Source organism: Hibiscus syriacus, unplaced genomic scaffold (assembly GCF_006381635.1).
Source record: "Hibiscus syriacus cultivar Baekdansim isolate YM2019G1 unplaced genomic scaffold, ASM638163v2 tig00112293_pilon, whole genome shotgun sequence".
Taxonomy (NCBI): Eukaryota; Viridiplantae; Streptophyta; class Magnoliopsida; order Malvales; family Malvaceae; genus Hibiscus; species Hibiscus syriacus.
Window position 1 is genome coordinate 1,135,434 of NW_024063296.1, and position 18,110 is coordinate 1,153,543.

Genomic DNA, 18,110 nt, shown 5'->3' on the forward strand with positions numbered 1-18,110 from the left:
TAGGAAATGATACAGGGTCAATAATCATATCAAATTGTCTGATGCCTAAACTAAAGCTGATAATGATCACAGTAACACCCAACTAGATACATTATTAGATGGATACTTGTTTTTTTTGAAAATATTAGATAGATACCTGCTATTGCAATTTGGACCCTATGAAACAGCACACCAACATCTGTTTTCTTTAAGTTCTGCAGATATAGCATGAAAATCGAAAACTTATGATTACTGGTTTATTATAAATATATAAGTGTATATGGGATTATGGATACCATTTTGATGGCTCCTGCTTTCTGCAAACTGATAAGTTATGTAGTTTCAAAACTTGAACTATTTTTCTTATTTAACCTTGCCCTTTCATTATTCTTTTTTTTTAATCTTAACATGTTGCAGGAAGGATGAGGATATATTTGAGAAATATTGGATTGGTGGAAATCTCTGGTAATATGATTAAAAATCTACAGACGCGAGACGGTGGTTTCATAGCCATGAGAGATAGCCAAGTTAAGAGTTGAAATTTAGAGAAGAAATAAGAATCTAACGTGGAAAAGAATGCTGATTTGGCTCAAAATAATTGGATGGGACCATTGCTAAGGTGGTAGGAAGGGCCTATATAATAATTTCTCCTAGTTGTGCACTTAAAAATCAGATTGTCAGGAGCCTTTAGTTCAAGAAGAAATAAACCACACCAATCAAAATTCATATAGATAAAGAGAGTCATACCTTGTCCTCAACATGCATGCTTGTCAAGAAATGCTTTGGCCAGGTTACTGAAGCTTACATTTACAGTCTGAGCTGCAACATAACGCTCAATGACATCAATTACTTCAGGCTTCAGAATCTCCTCCCTGTTAGACTTGTTACAAAGATAATAAAGGGCCCCCAGAGCATAATTCACCTGATATCAATTGTTTCTCAGATGCGTATGCATTTACAGAATCAATCACAAGAAGATTTAATCGAATTGCCACATTAAATCACGTCAGGTAAATAGATGTTTACTAATATGATCATGCCCATATAAAGGGTGGAAAGAAAAAACAACCAAGAAGAGAAGCTTTCCCACTCACAGTGTTTCTGACTGGGCTTGATAAACACTGAATGACAAGAGGGATTCCACCACACTGAGTAATAACAGTGGCATTAGCTGGATCTGCAAGAAAAAAATATACTCAAAATGAAAGGGTCATCACTCATCATAATTCATAAAGAAAGAGAACGGTAACTATAGAACTAAAAGTCAGACTTACCCACACAAGAATTGCATATGCCTCCGATTCCAAATTCCACAAGCTTCTCATTTGGTTCTGTTATGCAATCTAGGAAGAGTTCCAAAACATTGAGCTGCTACGAAAGTAAGATGCTAATGTGACAGAAAAAGTACTTGATACACACTAATCAAATTTGAGAGAGAAATTATTTCACAGAAAACGGGAATTTGAACCTGGCGCAATATTGAATAATTATATGGATCATAAGAAAAGTTCGCCAAGATTGCAGCAATCTTCTCCTTTGTTTCTGTGGAAACAAGTACCCATTCAGTTAAGAATTATGAAGAGAATTGGAGAATTATGCCAAATTGGAACACGCAAAATCTGATGAGTTTTAAAATTATTGATACATTCTTCTAAACAAACTACTAGTATTAAACAAGCATAGGAAACCAGAATTATCCGATATTGTTTTCACTCATTCTGGAAAAGCAATTAGATCCCCAAGTATGAAAGTTTGACTGAACATAGTGTATTAACCCTTATGATAAGTTCAATTAATCTAAAGAAAGATTATTGACAAAGGGTCTTTAACATAAACAATGAAGATGCTCTAAAAATGAAGCATACCTTCATCAGCTGTGTTCTGAAACTGATTCACCAATTCCTAAAGCGAAATGGGTAAACAAGAATTAATGAATTGTTTTCCTCTACGCTGCTTTACATGAAAATTTATACCCAGAAATATTCGAATCGAAAACAAAAAGGGAATAAAGATTACCTGAAGATATTGGAGCCTTGAAGTTCCATATTTTCCAGTTCTTTCGTCTTGTCTTTTATCATTTGTAAACATGCTGCGTGTTTATACGAATCTACATGCAGCAAAAAAAAAAAAAATCAACTTTAGATAGAAAATGTTCGAAGCATGCAGTTTTTATTCCCTAACCAAAGTTTGACGAGAAAACTTACAAATTGATTTGGAAAAACCTAGGTTCCAGTTCCAAAGTGGCAAAAGGTTAACCTTTTAGAGGCTTTTCAGTTTTTAAGGATGGCTATTGCTGGGTTTTGCTTGTTCTGAGATTCAAGAGAAATAGATTAGGGTCAAGTACATCTATGGTCAGTAGGGTGAAGTTTGAAGGCAAATCTAGGAAAATATAGTGTGGGGGTTAAAATAATTAGAAAATTACGGTTTCTGGCTTGTGGATTGAGAATTTATCATGCGGGCACAATTAGTTTTATAAACAAGTCATATAAAAATATAATGTTTTATTAAAACTCGTATGTTTTATAAATTATTTTTATAAAACTTGTCATGTCATATAATATTTCTAATTTAATATAACAAATACGTGTAAATTATATATTTAATACACAAAACTATCAATTTTAATCCATTACTAAACTTTTAATTTTTTAAAATCATATCTAATATTTAATTTTTATTTTATTTTAATATCTGTCATTAAAATTTTAGTGTGTTTAGTACCTAAACTATTATCAGTTTTAGTATCAAAACTTTTAATTTTTTCCAAAACATAATACATGATATTAAAATAAACAAAAATTAAACTTTGAGTATAGTTTTGAAAATAATTGAAAGCTTAGATACTTAAATAGATAAAAAAGGATAGTATCAATACTAAAGAAGTAATTTACCCAATAAATAAATATTATAATTCCATATAATTTCTCATTAAATACCCTAAAATGTTTTTTGGCATCAAAATTATTCCGCTAAATTTGACAGCTATCTAAAAGGGAAAAGAAGCACTAATATGTAGTATGGACAATTTCAATTTACAGAATGTATAATAAAGTAAGGGCGAAAGTATATGGTACCTTCAAAACGTGATTGACAACCGCAAAAGGTTAAAAATGATTGCGAACGGTGGAATCAGCAGGGGGAACGAACTAGAGTGAAGCGCACGGTTGTGCACAACCAAGAACGGCAGACCAGAGAGAGAACATGAAGAGTCGGAATTTCTCAATTCAGGAAAGTGTGAAATGATGAACGAGTGAGGAGCTAGGGACGTTAAGGGCACGATCATGCCTATGATTGATGTGGACGGTGGAGCGGTCACCTCCAAGGGATGCGCAAAGAGTGCGGATGAGGTGGTCGACGGTGGTATGCTCACCGAGAGGTTAAAGAGGGTTAGGGAAATGTACGGCTCCATACAAAGGGAGGAAAAAAAAGGCTATAAAATAAAAATAAAATGGTAAAAGTCAGGAAGTGACCCATATCTTCTTAGCTTTTACAGTATTGGCTCCATATGTATTTAAAGTATTAATTCACCCCAAACTCCAAGATTTATTTTCAATTTAGTCCGATTTCTTTTTATTATTATTTTCCATTACTTTCAGTTTTAACCCATTAATTTTAATAATTTTACAATTTAATCATTTTTTAAACTTACACATAAATTTCTAACCTCATATTTGGGGTGTAACATTCATGTTTTATGATCTATCCGAACATGTAACATCCTAAAATATGACTTAAAAGTATTGATTAAATAAATCTATCTTATAATAGTTCCATTTTGAAATTCAAACTTAAATGAAAGAAATTCAAAGTTTTGAGGATTAAATTTAATTTTTGTTTGAATTTGTATTCGACTCAATTTTATGGGTAAAACCCACATCTCTGCCTCCACTTAAAGGTATTAAAAGATATTCGATTTGAACTACTCGACCCATCAATCTATTGACCCGACTAAGAAAATATTGAGTATTTATAATGAAAATACCCAATTTTACGAGTTGGATACCCGACTTGTTGTTTTTCTCGAGTTTTCGGGTTGTACCCATGTCACAAACTATCCTTTAATTGGGTACCCACCAACCTAATATCCAATTTCTTATATATTTTTTATTTTTTATTAGTTTTTTATTCATAATTCTCATATTATTTCACTCCAACATTTTAAATTTCTAATTTCTTGAATTATTTTACCATAACATTATAAAATATTAATTTCTTAAATTATTCCATCCTAACCATCTAAATTATTTATCATATTATTTCTTTAACTTAAAAATATTTTAAATTTAATTATATTTCTTTACTTTTTAATAAGTTTTAACTTTTAAATATGTAATTTGAATTTGAATTTTTATTTGTGTACTTCTAAATTTTAAATTCTAAATTTTATGTATTTTTTTAAATAACATAATTAAAAGAAAAAATAAAATAATATGAATCGAGTATCTATGTCCTGAAAATGCAGGTACTCAGATTGAGTATCTAGGCTTAACGAGATGGGACACGAGCCGCCATTTTTGTTTTTGGAAATCTTGGGTACTCGTATTTCGAGTATCTGAAAATGTGTGTACCCGATTTTGAACACCTCTACCTGCACCTGACTTGACCCAATACAAAAATATATATAATTCTTATTTCTATTCGATAAAATAAAGATCTAATTGAAAAATATAGAGACATGTGTAACTATATTATCTTAAAATAAAGGTTTAAGGGTCACCTTTACCCCCATATAAGACTCAATTTATCGTTTTCGCTCCTATCGTTTTCGTATCAATTTAGCTCTCGAAGTTGTTTAAATGCATCATTCTATACTTTAACCCTAACTTGAAACCCTAAATTAGGGTTTAGGATCTAGTTTTATGGTTAATAGATTATAGGATTAGGGTTTAAGATTTAGTGTTTATAATTTAGGATTTTAAGTTAGGGGTAGGGTATAAAATGATGCAATTGAGCAACTTCAAAAGTTAAATTGATGTGAAAATACGATAGGGGCGAAAGTGATAAATTGAGTCTACTACAGGGCAAAAGCTACCTTTTGCCTAAAATATATAAGAGATAATTATCTACAAATGAATTTGTTTTCCTATTGATCCTAAAACTCAAGTTTTTCTAAACTCAACATTATGGGTTGCTAGTTGCCACATGTAGTATACGTGACCACAATGGTGTATGGATAAAGGGTTTTATGTTGAAGACTGGGAGAACGGACAGTCTAAAAGCATAATTGTAGGGTACCCTACATGGTATGCAATTAGAAAAGTCATTGGGGTGCCTAATTTGATTGTGAGTAATAAGTTCGTGTTGGTTGAAGAAATGCAATAACTGATGAAATTAGGATTCAACAATCAGATAAATAATAGTTTTAAATCCTAATTTGGAAAGTTTTTGCAAGGGATGCATGGCCTTTTCCGAAACACCATTGTTCATCATCATTATTTACCATATCAGAGCACATATGAAACGAAAGACTTTGAAGTTAAGATTTGTGGGTGCTTATTTTATCAAGAGAGAGTTGTATAATAGATGAAGATGAATTCAAGTGATAGCTTTACAAAGAGGTACATTGTAGTCCTTTGACTATGCATACGGGAGGAAATAAGATGTATCAAGACTTAAAGAGTTGATATTGGTGGACTGGAATGAAAAGAGCTATAACTGAATTTGTTTCTATGTAACACCCAACCCGGATACGAATCCGAGGTGTCACATTAACTTTTCAAAACATTTACTTTTATAAAAGAATGAAAATTCTACTTTTATTAAATCAAAGTGCATAATTTATACAATTTAAATCAAAGAGTTTACAAAATTTATCAAAGCGTATACAATTCAATCTTTTATTTACATTCCTACTACTTTCCTTATAACAAAATACATATTATTCATATACTTTTCTGATCTGATCTTTAGAATCTGACCTGACTTGCCTATCTTTTCTTTTCTCCTCTTCTTGCTTCTCAGAATCTATGTGAGAAACACTCACATACTAAGTCGATGACTTAGTAAGGCATATAAACATATAATGGAAACTCTAACTACTTAACAATACATGAACATTTCATACAATGATATCACACAAAACCATATAACATTTCATATAGTCAAATGAATACATATACATATCTTGTCATTATCATCATTAACCTCATCTCATTATCAATATTATATTCATTCATATATTTTAGTCATATACTCTTGTACCTAACATTCTTAACTATCATATGACTCATCTAACCAAACAATACACACAAAATCATATAATTCATGTAATACATTTCATATCACAAAGCATATACATCACATACAATGTATTTGTTGTTATCTCTTTATTAGCCCATGTATACTTCTGAAAACAAAAGATATGTGAGTACATTGAGGTTGTGCACATATGTTGTCACCACAGCTCGTATAAATTCCCACTAGGGGCACATAGAATTTGTCCCGAAGGACCACACATATGTCCCAAAGGACCACATAGAAATCTCCTTAAGGACCACATATATATTCCAAAGGACCAAATATGTGTTCCGAAGAACCACTGATATGTTCCATAAGATTACATATATATCCCAAAGGACCACATAGAACCCTCGACTCTTGGCATGCCAACTATACCCCTAGCTCTCATATCACATAACATGGGCATTTTCATTATGTTTGTCACATACTCACATTTTCAAATAATCAAACAAATCATCACATACTCATATCCTTGTACTTGTAGTCTCATATCTTCTTTTTACGTAGATCATGTTACATTCTCATGTAGCCTCATAACTCATTGTCATATATAACATATCACATAGCTTGTATCATGTAACATATACTTTGTTCTCTTATGATCACATATTCATATAATCCCTTATGTTTATATCAAATAACTTATATTATCTCCCCATGTAATCACATATATTATTTTTATCAATTCACATGGTTTATCAGACAACATGTATTCACATGGATCATGTAACATATACAATAACATATAACACATACAATCATATTCAAGTACTCAGCCACACATAATATTCATATCAAACACATGCTTACATTCATGAATTCATGCATTCTAATATAGGAAATAGACTCATCACAAGTCTTATTTCTATTAAACATCATTTATCAACTAATATGCACTCACTTGGGCCTTACTAGCCAATTCGAACACTTATGACTCTTGTACATTCTTATAACTTTGAATCTTCTTGGGCTTGTCTTTGATCGATAACTACACGAATATAAGACTTATATGAATATCAGAGTTTGAATTGCTTATAACCAATCAATATAACTTAATATACAAAGTACTAAATTAACAATTTCCATATAAGTAGTATCGATACCTTAAGGTACAGTATCGATACTTCTACCCTATGGTATCGATACTATACTTCAGTATCGATACCCAATTAAGATTTTGGAATTCATCTTCAAAATGGTACCGATAGTTGCTCAATGGTATCGATACCCCCAATATCAATACTACTCCTTTGGTATCGATACTCCTTGAACAATTTATCAACTTTTGCCTTATGGTATAGATACTTATTCAACCAGTATCGATACCTATACCCCAAATATCACTCATTTTCTCTTTGAAGTATCGATACTGAATGAACAGTACCGATACCCCCTGCCCAAAATTTATTTATCTAACCCGAAAATTTACCAAACTTACTTAAATCTTCTACTATAACCTCCTTTTAACCCTTAAGGCTTAACTACACCTATTCAAATCAACTTAGATCACTTTAATTCATCCTAATATCCCACATACACACTTGAATTCACTATACATGCCGATTAATCAATATGTTCCAAATTTAGTTCTAACACTTTGAATTTCTTATTTCAGTTCATGACAAGTCAAATTCAACTTCAAAATCCATTTACTCATTCTTTTTCAATAATTCACTCAAAAACTCATTTTACTTAATCTCTCATAACTTGTAAATCTCTTAGTTTCCATTTTTTTAAGCTTCCTTAAGCTTTCCTAATGCTCCAAGAATCAAAACCAACTTTAAAATGAAAGAAACAATCAAGTTGATACCAACTCACCTTACCACTAAAGTCATGGGAGGAAGAAGATAACCAAGTCTCTAGACTTTTCTTTCATTTCCTCTCATCTCAACGTGTTTTATATCCCATAAAAGAAAAATAAAAATCTTTCTCATGAAAAGACCATTATACTCTCTCATCTTTCAAACTTTGCTACTAAATCCAACATAAAGATTTTCCAATTAAGTCCCTAAATTTTTTAATTTTTTGAATTCAGACACAAAGTTTCAGAAATTTACGTTTTAGTCACTAACCCGAGTTTTGGGATGTTACAAATCTCCCCCCTTTTAAGAAAAATTGTCCTTGAATTTTCACTGCACAAATGGATCAAAATACTGTCTACACATATATTCTAATGTTCTCATGTTGCCTCCTCAATTTAATCTTTCGTGTTACCATTAATAAGCTTGCCTGTCATTCATTCAATTCTTCACTACCTTTTTCCTTTATACATCCATATCATGTCACTTATCATGTAGACAATAACCTCAATTCTATCAATCAAGATCATGAGTCAATTGATTAATTCATCAATCTCTAATTGCCTTACAATATAAACCAAATCTTTACTCATTCTTTAATCCTTATATGTATTATGATACACATAATCTTTTCATATAATCATACATACTTTTCTGATTTCTATATCAAACTTATAATCTACACCTCAATATAATCATTTTCATACTTGATCCTTTAAACTCCATCTTTTACTTTTCTTATCCATTTATTCTTCCAGAAATTAAGATCTTCTTGTAATATAGGTCATATATTTTCCTTTATACTCCCATACTCTCTTCATATCACTTATACTTATCTCTGATTACCAATCTTTATAATATCTTCATAACGTTGTTGGTCAACACTACTCGCACAAAACTTTTATTCTTGTAAAATCCTTATTCGAATTATAATACACATATCCCTTTTTAGCATCTTAAACTTTTCTATCAATCTTTAACTTCCTTCAGACATACGAATCCTTATCTCATTCACTAAATCATATTTACATGATCAAAATACACAACCATATCTAAATCCACGCCATACTTGGTTAGCTTAACCTGACATCATCTTTTAATCCTTTAATTCTAATACACTTACCATCCAATAACCTTGCTAATCAGTACCAACTCTTTTAATCTAGGGCGCAAACCCTTATTAAGCCAATCATATACATCATTTTCAGTCGAAATTTTCTCAGCGGTATTTTACTCAACTTATCAAACCCACACTCTTATTCATACACGATGAAATTCACTGGATTCAAACTCAAACATTCTAACTTTCTTTGTCTTATAAACTGATCACAGATGTACACATTCTTAAATTCTTCCGAAAATAATAACCACATCACTTGATCTTTTAATATTCTCATGATAACATTTATCCACTTTACTCTATCTTGTCAGCGTAGCAAAGGAACTACTCCACTTTAGAATAATGGAAATCCTCTAACACTATTCGGATACGTTTTCAATCTCCTAAAAACAATCCTTAATTTTACAAAGGCGCTCTCTTAGGTGTCCGCTCTTCATCCTGCCTAGCCAGAGCAGGTGAATTGCTACTACCATCAGGTCTAACACCTCTTGCTTTACTTCAGAAACTCTCATGGTTAGACATCTAATATAAAATAACAATTGAAGTCTATTAGCAAGACAACATACTTCTTACACTATCAGATAAAAAATTGTTCACTTTGTGTTGGCATGTATACATTTTAAAACTCATTTAACTTCAGTTAAGCCTAGAATCGGCTAAACCTTAGCTTTGATACCATTAAATGTAACACCCCCAACCCGTACCCGACCCAGATACGAATCTGAGGTATCACATTAACTTTTTAAAACATTTACTTTTACAAAAGAATGAAAATTCTAACTTATATTAAATCAAAGTCCATAATTTATACAATTTCAATCAAAGAGTTTACAAAACTTATCAGAGCGTATACAATTTAAATCTTTTATTTACATTCCAACTACTTTCCTTATAACAAAATACATACTATTTATATACTTTTTTGATCTCATCTTTAAAAGGAGAAGCTGACCGGACTTACCTATCTTTTTTTGCCCATCTTCTTATATCTCGGAACCTACGTGTGAAACACTCACAAGCTAAGTCAATGAATTAATGAGACATATAAACTTATAATGGAAACTCTAATTACTTAACAATGTATCAACATTTCATACAATGATATCACACAAAACCATATAACATTTCTATAGTCAAATGTATACATATATATATCTTGTCATTATCATCATTAACCTCATTTCATTATCAATATTATATTCATTCATATCTTTTAGTCATATACTCTTGTACCTAACATTCTTAACTATCATATGACTCATCTAACCAAACAATACACATAACATCATATAATTCATGTAATACATTTCATATCACAAAGCATATACATCACATACAATGTATTTGTTGTTATCTCATGTATACTTCTAAGAATTAAAGATATGTGAGTACATTGAGGTTGTCCACATACGTTGTCACCATAGCTCGTATAAATTCCCACTAGGGCACATATAATTTGTCCCGAAGGACCACATATATGTCCCGGAGGACCACAGAGAAATCTCTTTAAAGACCACATATATATTCCAAAGGACCAAATATGTGTTCCAAAGAACCACATATATGTTCCATAGGATTACATATATGTCCCGAAGGACCATGTATAACCCTCAACTCTTGGCATACCAACTATACCTCTAGTTCTCATATCACATAACATGGGTATTATCATTATGTTTGTCACATATTCATATAATCACACAAATCATCACATACTCATATCCTTGTACTTGTAGTCTCATATCTTATTTTCACGTAGATCATGTAACATTCTCATGTAGCCTCATAACTTATTGTCATATATAACATATCACATAGCTTGTATCATGTAACATATACTTTGTTCTCTTATGATCACATATTCATATAATCCCTTATGTTTATATCACATAACTTATATTATCTCCTCATGTAATCACATATATTATTTGTATTAATTCACATGGTTTATCAGACAACATGTATTCACATGGATCATGTAACATATACAATAACATATAACACATACACTCATATTCAAGTACTCACCACACATAACAATCATATCAAACACATGCTTACATTCATGAATTCATGCATTATAATATAGGAAATAGACTCATCGCAAGTCTTATTTCCATTAAACATAATTTATCAACTAATATGCACTCACCTGGGCCTCACTAGCCAATTCGAACACTTATGACTCTTGTACATTCTTATAGCTTCGAATCTTCTTGGGCTTGTCTTCGATCGATATCTACATGTGTAACACCCCCAACCCGTACCCGACCCGAATATGAGTCTGAGATGTCACATTGACTTTTCAAACTTTGACTCTTGACAAAATTCAAAGAAAATTTAAAGCTTTCATAAAATCAAAGCGGTTTAATTACATAAATTGACCACAATAACCACAATCGATCAGAGCATAGTTAACTCAATTAATTAGTACATGCCAACTGTATTCAAAATAACCAAACACATTTAAATCATCTATTTTCTGATCTAAAATTTTGTAAGGGAGATGCTGACATGTCTTTCTCTTTTTCGCTTATCTTCTCGCTTCTGTAACCTACGTGTGAAACAATCACACGCTAAGTCTATGACTTAGTGAGACATAAACAAACTGACTATAGCATATCATAACTAATTCCTATTATGCACATTTCATGCAATCATGATAACCCATAAAATGCATCCAAACATAACTATATATATATATATATACCAGGTACATACATATTGCTTCACAAAGAAATACTCATATCATCATATAATTCAAGTAACATATTTCCTAACCCAAAACATATAAAGAGTATGTTCTTGTACCTATTCTTCTTAACTAAGCTATATACACATCACCATCATATCACCTATATCATTTCACCATAAAGATTACAAACAAGGCACATAATATCATACAAGGTTCTTTTATATCATCTTCTTTATTAGCCCATGTACACATGTGAGAACTATATATGTGAGTCTATAGAGGTTGTGCACTAATGCTGTCACCACAGCTCGTATAAATGCACTGGAGTGCCACGTAGAATTGCACCAAAGTGCCGCGTAGAAATGCACCGTAGTGCCATATAAGATGTCCCTAAGGACTACGTAGAAAATTCCTTAAGAATCATATACATATGCCAAGGACCAAATATGTGTCTCAAAAGACCTCATACATGTTCCAAAGAATATATATATCCCGAAGGACCGCGTAGACCCTCGGCTCTTGGCATGCCAACTATACCCCTAGCTCTCATGACACATATCATGGGCATTATCCTTTATCTTCTCTTTTTTTCATATTCATGTAAACATTTCACATATTCATATAAACTCGTAGCTTCATTTATATATACATGTAATCACGCAGTTCATGTAAATTCTCATATCATTTTGTATTCATATATCTCATAGCATATAACATTTCTCATGTGTTCATATAAACATGTCATACATATAAGGCATGTTTACATAACTCATTTCTATATAACTTACATGAATCTATATTCTTTTTCATATACTCATATAATCATATAATATAATATTTCATATAACCTCATATATCACATCACATAGATACATAATCTAGTACTCATAGTTATCTATCACTTAAATTATTCATATTTACATAATTCATGGTCATATAACTTCTATCACCAAGTCACTGATCTCTTATTCTCATATGTTCATATTTATCATATAACACATAAGATTTATTGCATATTTATATCGTATTCCTGCATCCCTAATTCATAATATAATTTATATCGTATCATCTATCTTATTCTTTATTTCTTAGTATGCACTTACATTACATAACCTATATTATACTTATAAACATATATATATATATTACTTAATTTACTTACACATGGATCATTATCATACCTAAATCATATAACACCCAATTATTCCTCATAAAGTTATACTATATATTCATATAATCTCATATTATCCTATAAGTAAATACTTATCTTATGGTTTGGTATAATCAATTATACTCAATTCCCTTCACTAATATATTATTCTCATATTACTCTATAGTCTAATCTTATTTTACTCATCACCTTTCTCATGTAGTCATATAAATCTATTATATTGATTCCTATAATTGATCACGTATACTATGTAACATATATGGTCACCTATCACATAACCTATTTCACATTCCCATGTAATCATATAGATCATTCATATTAATTCCTATAATTTATCATAATACATATATTTACACAAATCATTTAATACATATTGTAATATATATCACATATACCCAAATCAAACATATGCATATGATCATAATTTCATGCATTCTAATATAGGAATAGACTCGTCGCAAGTCTTATTTCCATTAACTATCATAAACTAACTTGTATACACTCACCTTGGCCTCACTAAATTCCAATCCCCTTTTATGATTTCCTTTCTTCCGATCGAATCTTAACTTGATGGTCATCCCGTAACTTTTCGTGCTCGATATGTACATGTTTATACATTGATAAATATCAGTATTCCATGGATATACTCTAATCTATCATTTCTTAGATCAAAAGAAATGTCTATTTCAATTTCCCTTTGAAGTGCATCGATACATTCTATAGTGTATCGATGCATCCCTTAACATGTGCATCGATGCTCTCCTTATGCATCGATGCATTAATTGCATTCGATGTTTCCATTTTTAAGGGTGCATCGATGCACTTCCGGTGCATCGATACACACTGAACAATTTCTGGAATTTTACCCTTGATGCATCGGTACACATTGAATGTGCATCGATGCACATAGCCCAGAACTGTCATTTTTGCACGAAAATCATCAACTCTTCCCTTAATTCTTCTATTTTAAGTCCCTATTATGTCATTAAACTCAACTACCATTACTTGAACCAACTTATATCCATGTAAATCATCTTTAACCTCAAAATCCTATCTTCCTTATGAAATTCAAGAATCATACTCAATTTCTAATATGTTCCAAATTCTATTTTATTACTTCATATCTCTTAATTAGATTGATGACAAGTCAAATTTAACTTTCAATTCAAGTTATGAACTCTATTCCAAGATTTCTTTCAAGAACCTCAAATCTTTAATCCCTCATAACTTCATCATACTTTGATTTTAAGATAACTTAAGCTTTCCTTAATCTTATTTATCATCTAATAATCAAAAACCAATCTTAAATTTAACCAAAAACCCAATAATCAGAAAACTCACCTTTGACTTTTGATTTTCACGCATTAAGGAAGAAGAAAGATGAAGAGAACTCTGGACTTCTTTTTCCTCTTCTCACGTGGTTTCATAATCTTATAAGTGAAAAATAAAAATCTTCCTTATCAAATAACCATTTTGCCATTTACTTAATCTAATAATACTAACAACTTTTATGATTTATTACCAAATAAATCATTAAACTAATCCATTGTTTTACTCTAGTCACTAAATTCTAAAACTTTACAATTTGATCACTAACCCAGTATTGAGGATGTTACAACATGAATATACGACTTATATGAATATCGGAGTTCGAATTGCTTATTACCAATCAATATAACTTAAGCTATACAAAGTGATAAATTAAAAATTTCCATATAAGTAGTATCGGTACCCTAAGGTACAATACCGATACTTCTACCCTATGGTATCGATACTATCCTTCAGTATCGATACCCAATTTCGATTCTATAATTCATCTTCAAAATGGTACCGATACTTGCTCAATGGTATTGTTACCCCAATATCGATACTACTCCTTTGGTATCGATACTCCTTGAACAATTTATCAACTGTTGCCTTATGGTATCGATACTTATTAAACCAGTATCGATACACATACCCTAAATATCACTCATTTTCTCTTTGAAGTATCAATACTGATGAACAATACCAATACCCCCTGCCCATAATTTATTTATCTTACCCGAAAATTTACCAATCTTACTTAAATCTTCTACTATAACCTCCTTTTAACCCTTAAGGCTTAACTACACCTATTCAAATCAACTTAGACCACTTTAATTCATCCTAATATCCAATATCCCATATACACACTTGAATTCACTAATCATGCGAATTAATCAATATGTTCCAAATTCAGTTCTAACACTTTGAATTTCTTATTTCAGTTCATGACAAGTCAAATTAAACTTCAAAATCCATTTACTCATTCTTTTTCAATATTTCACTAAAAAACTCATTTTACTTAATATCTCATAACTTGTAAATCTCTTAGTTTCTAATTCTCTTTAAGCTTCCTTAAGCTTTCCTAATGCTCCAAGAATCAAAACCAACTTTAAAATGAAAGAAACAATCAAGTTGATACCAACTCACCTTACCAATGAAGTCATGGGAGGAAGAAGATAACCAAGTCTCCAGACTTTTCTTTCATTTCTTCTCATCTCCACGTGTTTTATATCCCATAAAAAAACTAAAAACCTTTCTTATGAAAACACCATTATACCCTCTCATCTTTCAGACTTTGCTACTAAATCCAATATCACGATTTTCTAAATAAGTCCATGAACTTTTTAATTTTTTGAATTCAACACAAAGTTTCAAAAACTTACATTTTAGTTACTATCCTGATTTTTGGGATATTACATTCTAAGTGTTTAGCATGCCACCAGTTCAAAGAAGAACATTTGGTGCCTTCAGGATTGTTACAACCAATTTCTCTATTCCTTAGTGGAAGTGGGAAAAAAGTTATAATGATTTTTTTATCAGTCTTACCAATGAAATCAAGTAAAAATGTTCGATTTGGGTAATTGTGGATAGATTGACCAAGTCAACACATTTCATTTCTGTCGAACCAATAATTCTATGGATAAGTATGTTGAGTTATATATCGAGAAATAGTTTGATTTCATGGGATACAATTATCGATTGCCTATGATATAGATGTAAGGTTTATTTCAAGATTTTGGATGATATGCTTAAGGCATGTGTGATTGATTTCAAAGGTTCAAGGGAAAAGTATTTGCCTTTAATTGAGTTCGCTTATTACAATAGTTATCAAGTGAATATTAAGATGACTCCTTATGAAACATTTTATGGAAGAAAATTTCAAACTCCTTGATATTAGTTTGTGCTTAAGGATTGTGATATTATCCACCGCGACTAGATCAAAGAGGTCAAATATAAAGTGAAGGTTATTTAAGATAATCTTAAGAGTTTTGCTTATAGATAAAAGTCTTATTTAGATCTAAAAAGGAAAGATATTGAATATCAAATCGGTGAAAAAATATTATTCAAAGTATCACCTAGAAAGAAGGTGTTATGCTTTGGACGAAAAGGGAAAATTGAGTATGATATTTATTAATCCTTATGAGATTGTGAAAAGAGTTGGTATTGTGGCATATTAATTAGCTTTACCTCTGAAAATGGATAAAAGTCACATTGTTTTTCATGCGTTGCTGCTTAGAATGTATTGTTATGATCTTCTCATGCAACCACTCTGAAAGAAATTGAAGTACAATTGAATCTGATTTATAAAGAAGAAACGATAAGATTCTAACTTTTGGAATCAAAGAACAATGAAATAAGGCAATCTCACTTGTCAAAATTATTTAGAGGAATCATAAAGTAGAGGAAGCCACTTGAATTTTGGTAAAGGGGCAATACCCCAAAATTTTGGTTAGTGACCAAAATAAAAAAATTAAAAGTTTGGTAATCAAACTATAAACATGGGAAACATTTACAGATTAAACGATAATTTTTAAAAAATAAGTATTTTAGTTCGTAAATGAATATTTTACCCCCAAGAGTTATGGTTTCGTGTTATCCAAATGTTTCACATGCTAAAGGATAAAAGCGTTAAAGTTTGAGAAAATATTTAGAGAATTATATCAAATCGAATACTAGATATATTTTATTAGATAATGAGACTAGGTTAATAATGTCATTTACATGCCTTGGAATGATAATATTTAATATGAACCATTGGATTTAAGTTGATTTCTATGTTAAATTTGAGTCGTTGGATGAAAATGGCAAGATTGCAATTTTGAGATTTTTCAAGAGAAAACTTGGTAAATACTAACTACTTGGATTAATTATATCAATTGGATGAATATTTTGACATGTCTCAAGATAATGAGCATTTGATTTTAAGGGTAGAGTGGTTATTTTATAATAAAATGAATTTTAAATTCATTTATGTTAATAAGGTGACAAATGAGATAAAATGAAAGGAAAATAAAATTGAAGAATTTTCTCTCCAAATCTTGTTGTTGTCGTAGGTTATTTGGAGCAAAAAGGTGAGTTCTAAATTTGATTTTCCAAGATTTTTAAGTTGTAATTAAGGTTTATGTAGAAAACATTTTGATGTTTCGATATAACAAATTAAATTAAATGAATTTTAAGATTTCATAAATGATTTTCTAAGTATATTCAATTTAATTACTCGAATATCAAATTATTACTCCAAGTCTTTCAAGATCAATTTCAAACCTTACTAAATGTGTAAAATTGTGTTTTATACTTAAACTATTTTTGAAACAATTTTCACAAAGTATTTTAAACCAAAATCAAGCCTAAAATCAATTTTCAAAGTGATGCACAGATGCACCAATCCATGCATCGATGCACCAATTAATTTTTCAAACATCGAATGCATTTTATGCATCGATGCACATACCATGCATCGATGCACTCAGTGCATTTGATGCATCGATGCACAAGACCATGTATCAATGCACTCAGGCTTTTTCAAAACATTGAATGCATTTTATGCATCGATGCACTCTTAGTGCACTGATGCACTGAGAGTCCAACGGTCAAAATATTTGAATTTTACACTGATGCACCGATGCACCTAGGGTATGCATCGATGTACTGACGCTCCCAACTGAATTTATTAATTGTTTTCACACTTAAATGACTCTATTGACTCACTAACCATCCCCAACATAATCATTTGAAGGTGTATTTAAACAAGCTTAGAAGCCATTGATTAACAACAAGAAACAACAAGCAACTAGAATA

The 18,110-nt window shown here is 30.8% G+C and overlaps 1 protein-coding gene across 3 annotated transcripts; it reads right to left on the reverse strand.

Moving 5' to 3' along the window:
• LOC120177590 (armadillo repeat-containing protein 7-like) lies at window positions 1-3,367 on the reverse strand. Of its 3 annotated transcripts, none has more exons than XM_039183687.1 (9): window positions 3,054-3,367; window positions 2,184-2,288; window positions 1,996-2,086; window positions 1,845-1,881; window positions 1,448-1,521; window positions 1,254-1,347; window positions 1,074-1,156; window positions 731-901; window positions 1-211 (listed from the first exon to the last, which is right to left on the reverse strand). In XM_039183687.1, exons 3-8 carry the CDS (start codon window positions 2,065-2,067, stop codon window positions 734-736), a joined length of 528 nt encoding a protein of 175 aa, XP_039039618.1. In that variant the 5' UTR covers window positions 2,068-2,086; window positions 2,184-2,288; window positions 3,054-3,367; the 3' UTR covers window positions 1-211; window positions 731-733. The 3 variants fall into 3 exon arrangements, with proteins under 3 accessions (XP_039039618.1, XP_039039617.1, XP_039039619.1); XM_039183686.1 differs by having other exon boundaries at window positions 1-194; window positions 727-901; XM_039183688.1 differs by lacking the exon at window positions 2,184-2,288 and having other exon boundaries at window positions 1-194; window positions 727-901.
• Window positions 3,368-18,110: the final 14,743 nt, after the last annotated feature.

Bases quoted from the DNA above. Each gene is read 5' to 3' on its own strand.
- LOC120177590 (XM_039183688.1), bottom strand. From the start codon at position 2,067: ATGTTTACAAATGATAAAAGACAAGACGAAAGAACTGGAAAATATGGA. The intron at 1,882-1,995 runs GTAATCTTTATT...ATTTCGCTTTAG, and splicing joins CAAGGCTCCAATATCTTCAG to GAATTGGTGAATCAGTTTCA. The intron at 1,348-1,447 runs GTTCAAATTCCC...CTTTCGTAGCAG, and splicing joins ATTATTCAATATTGCGCCAG to CTCAATGTTTTGGAACTCTT.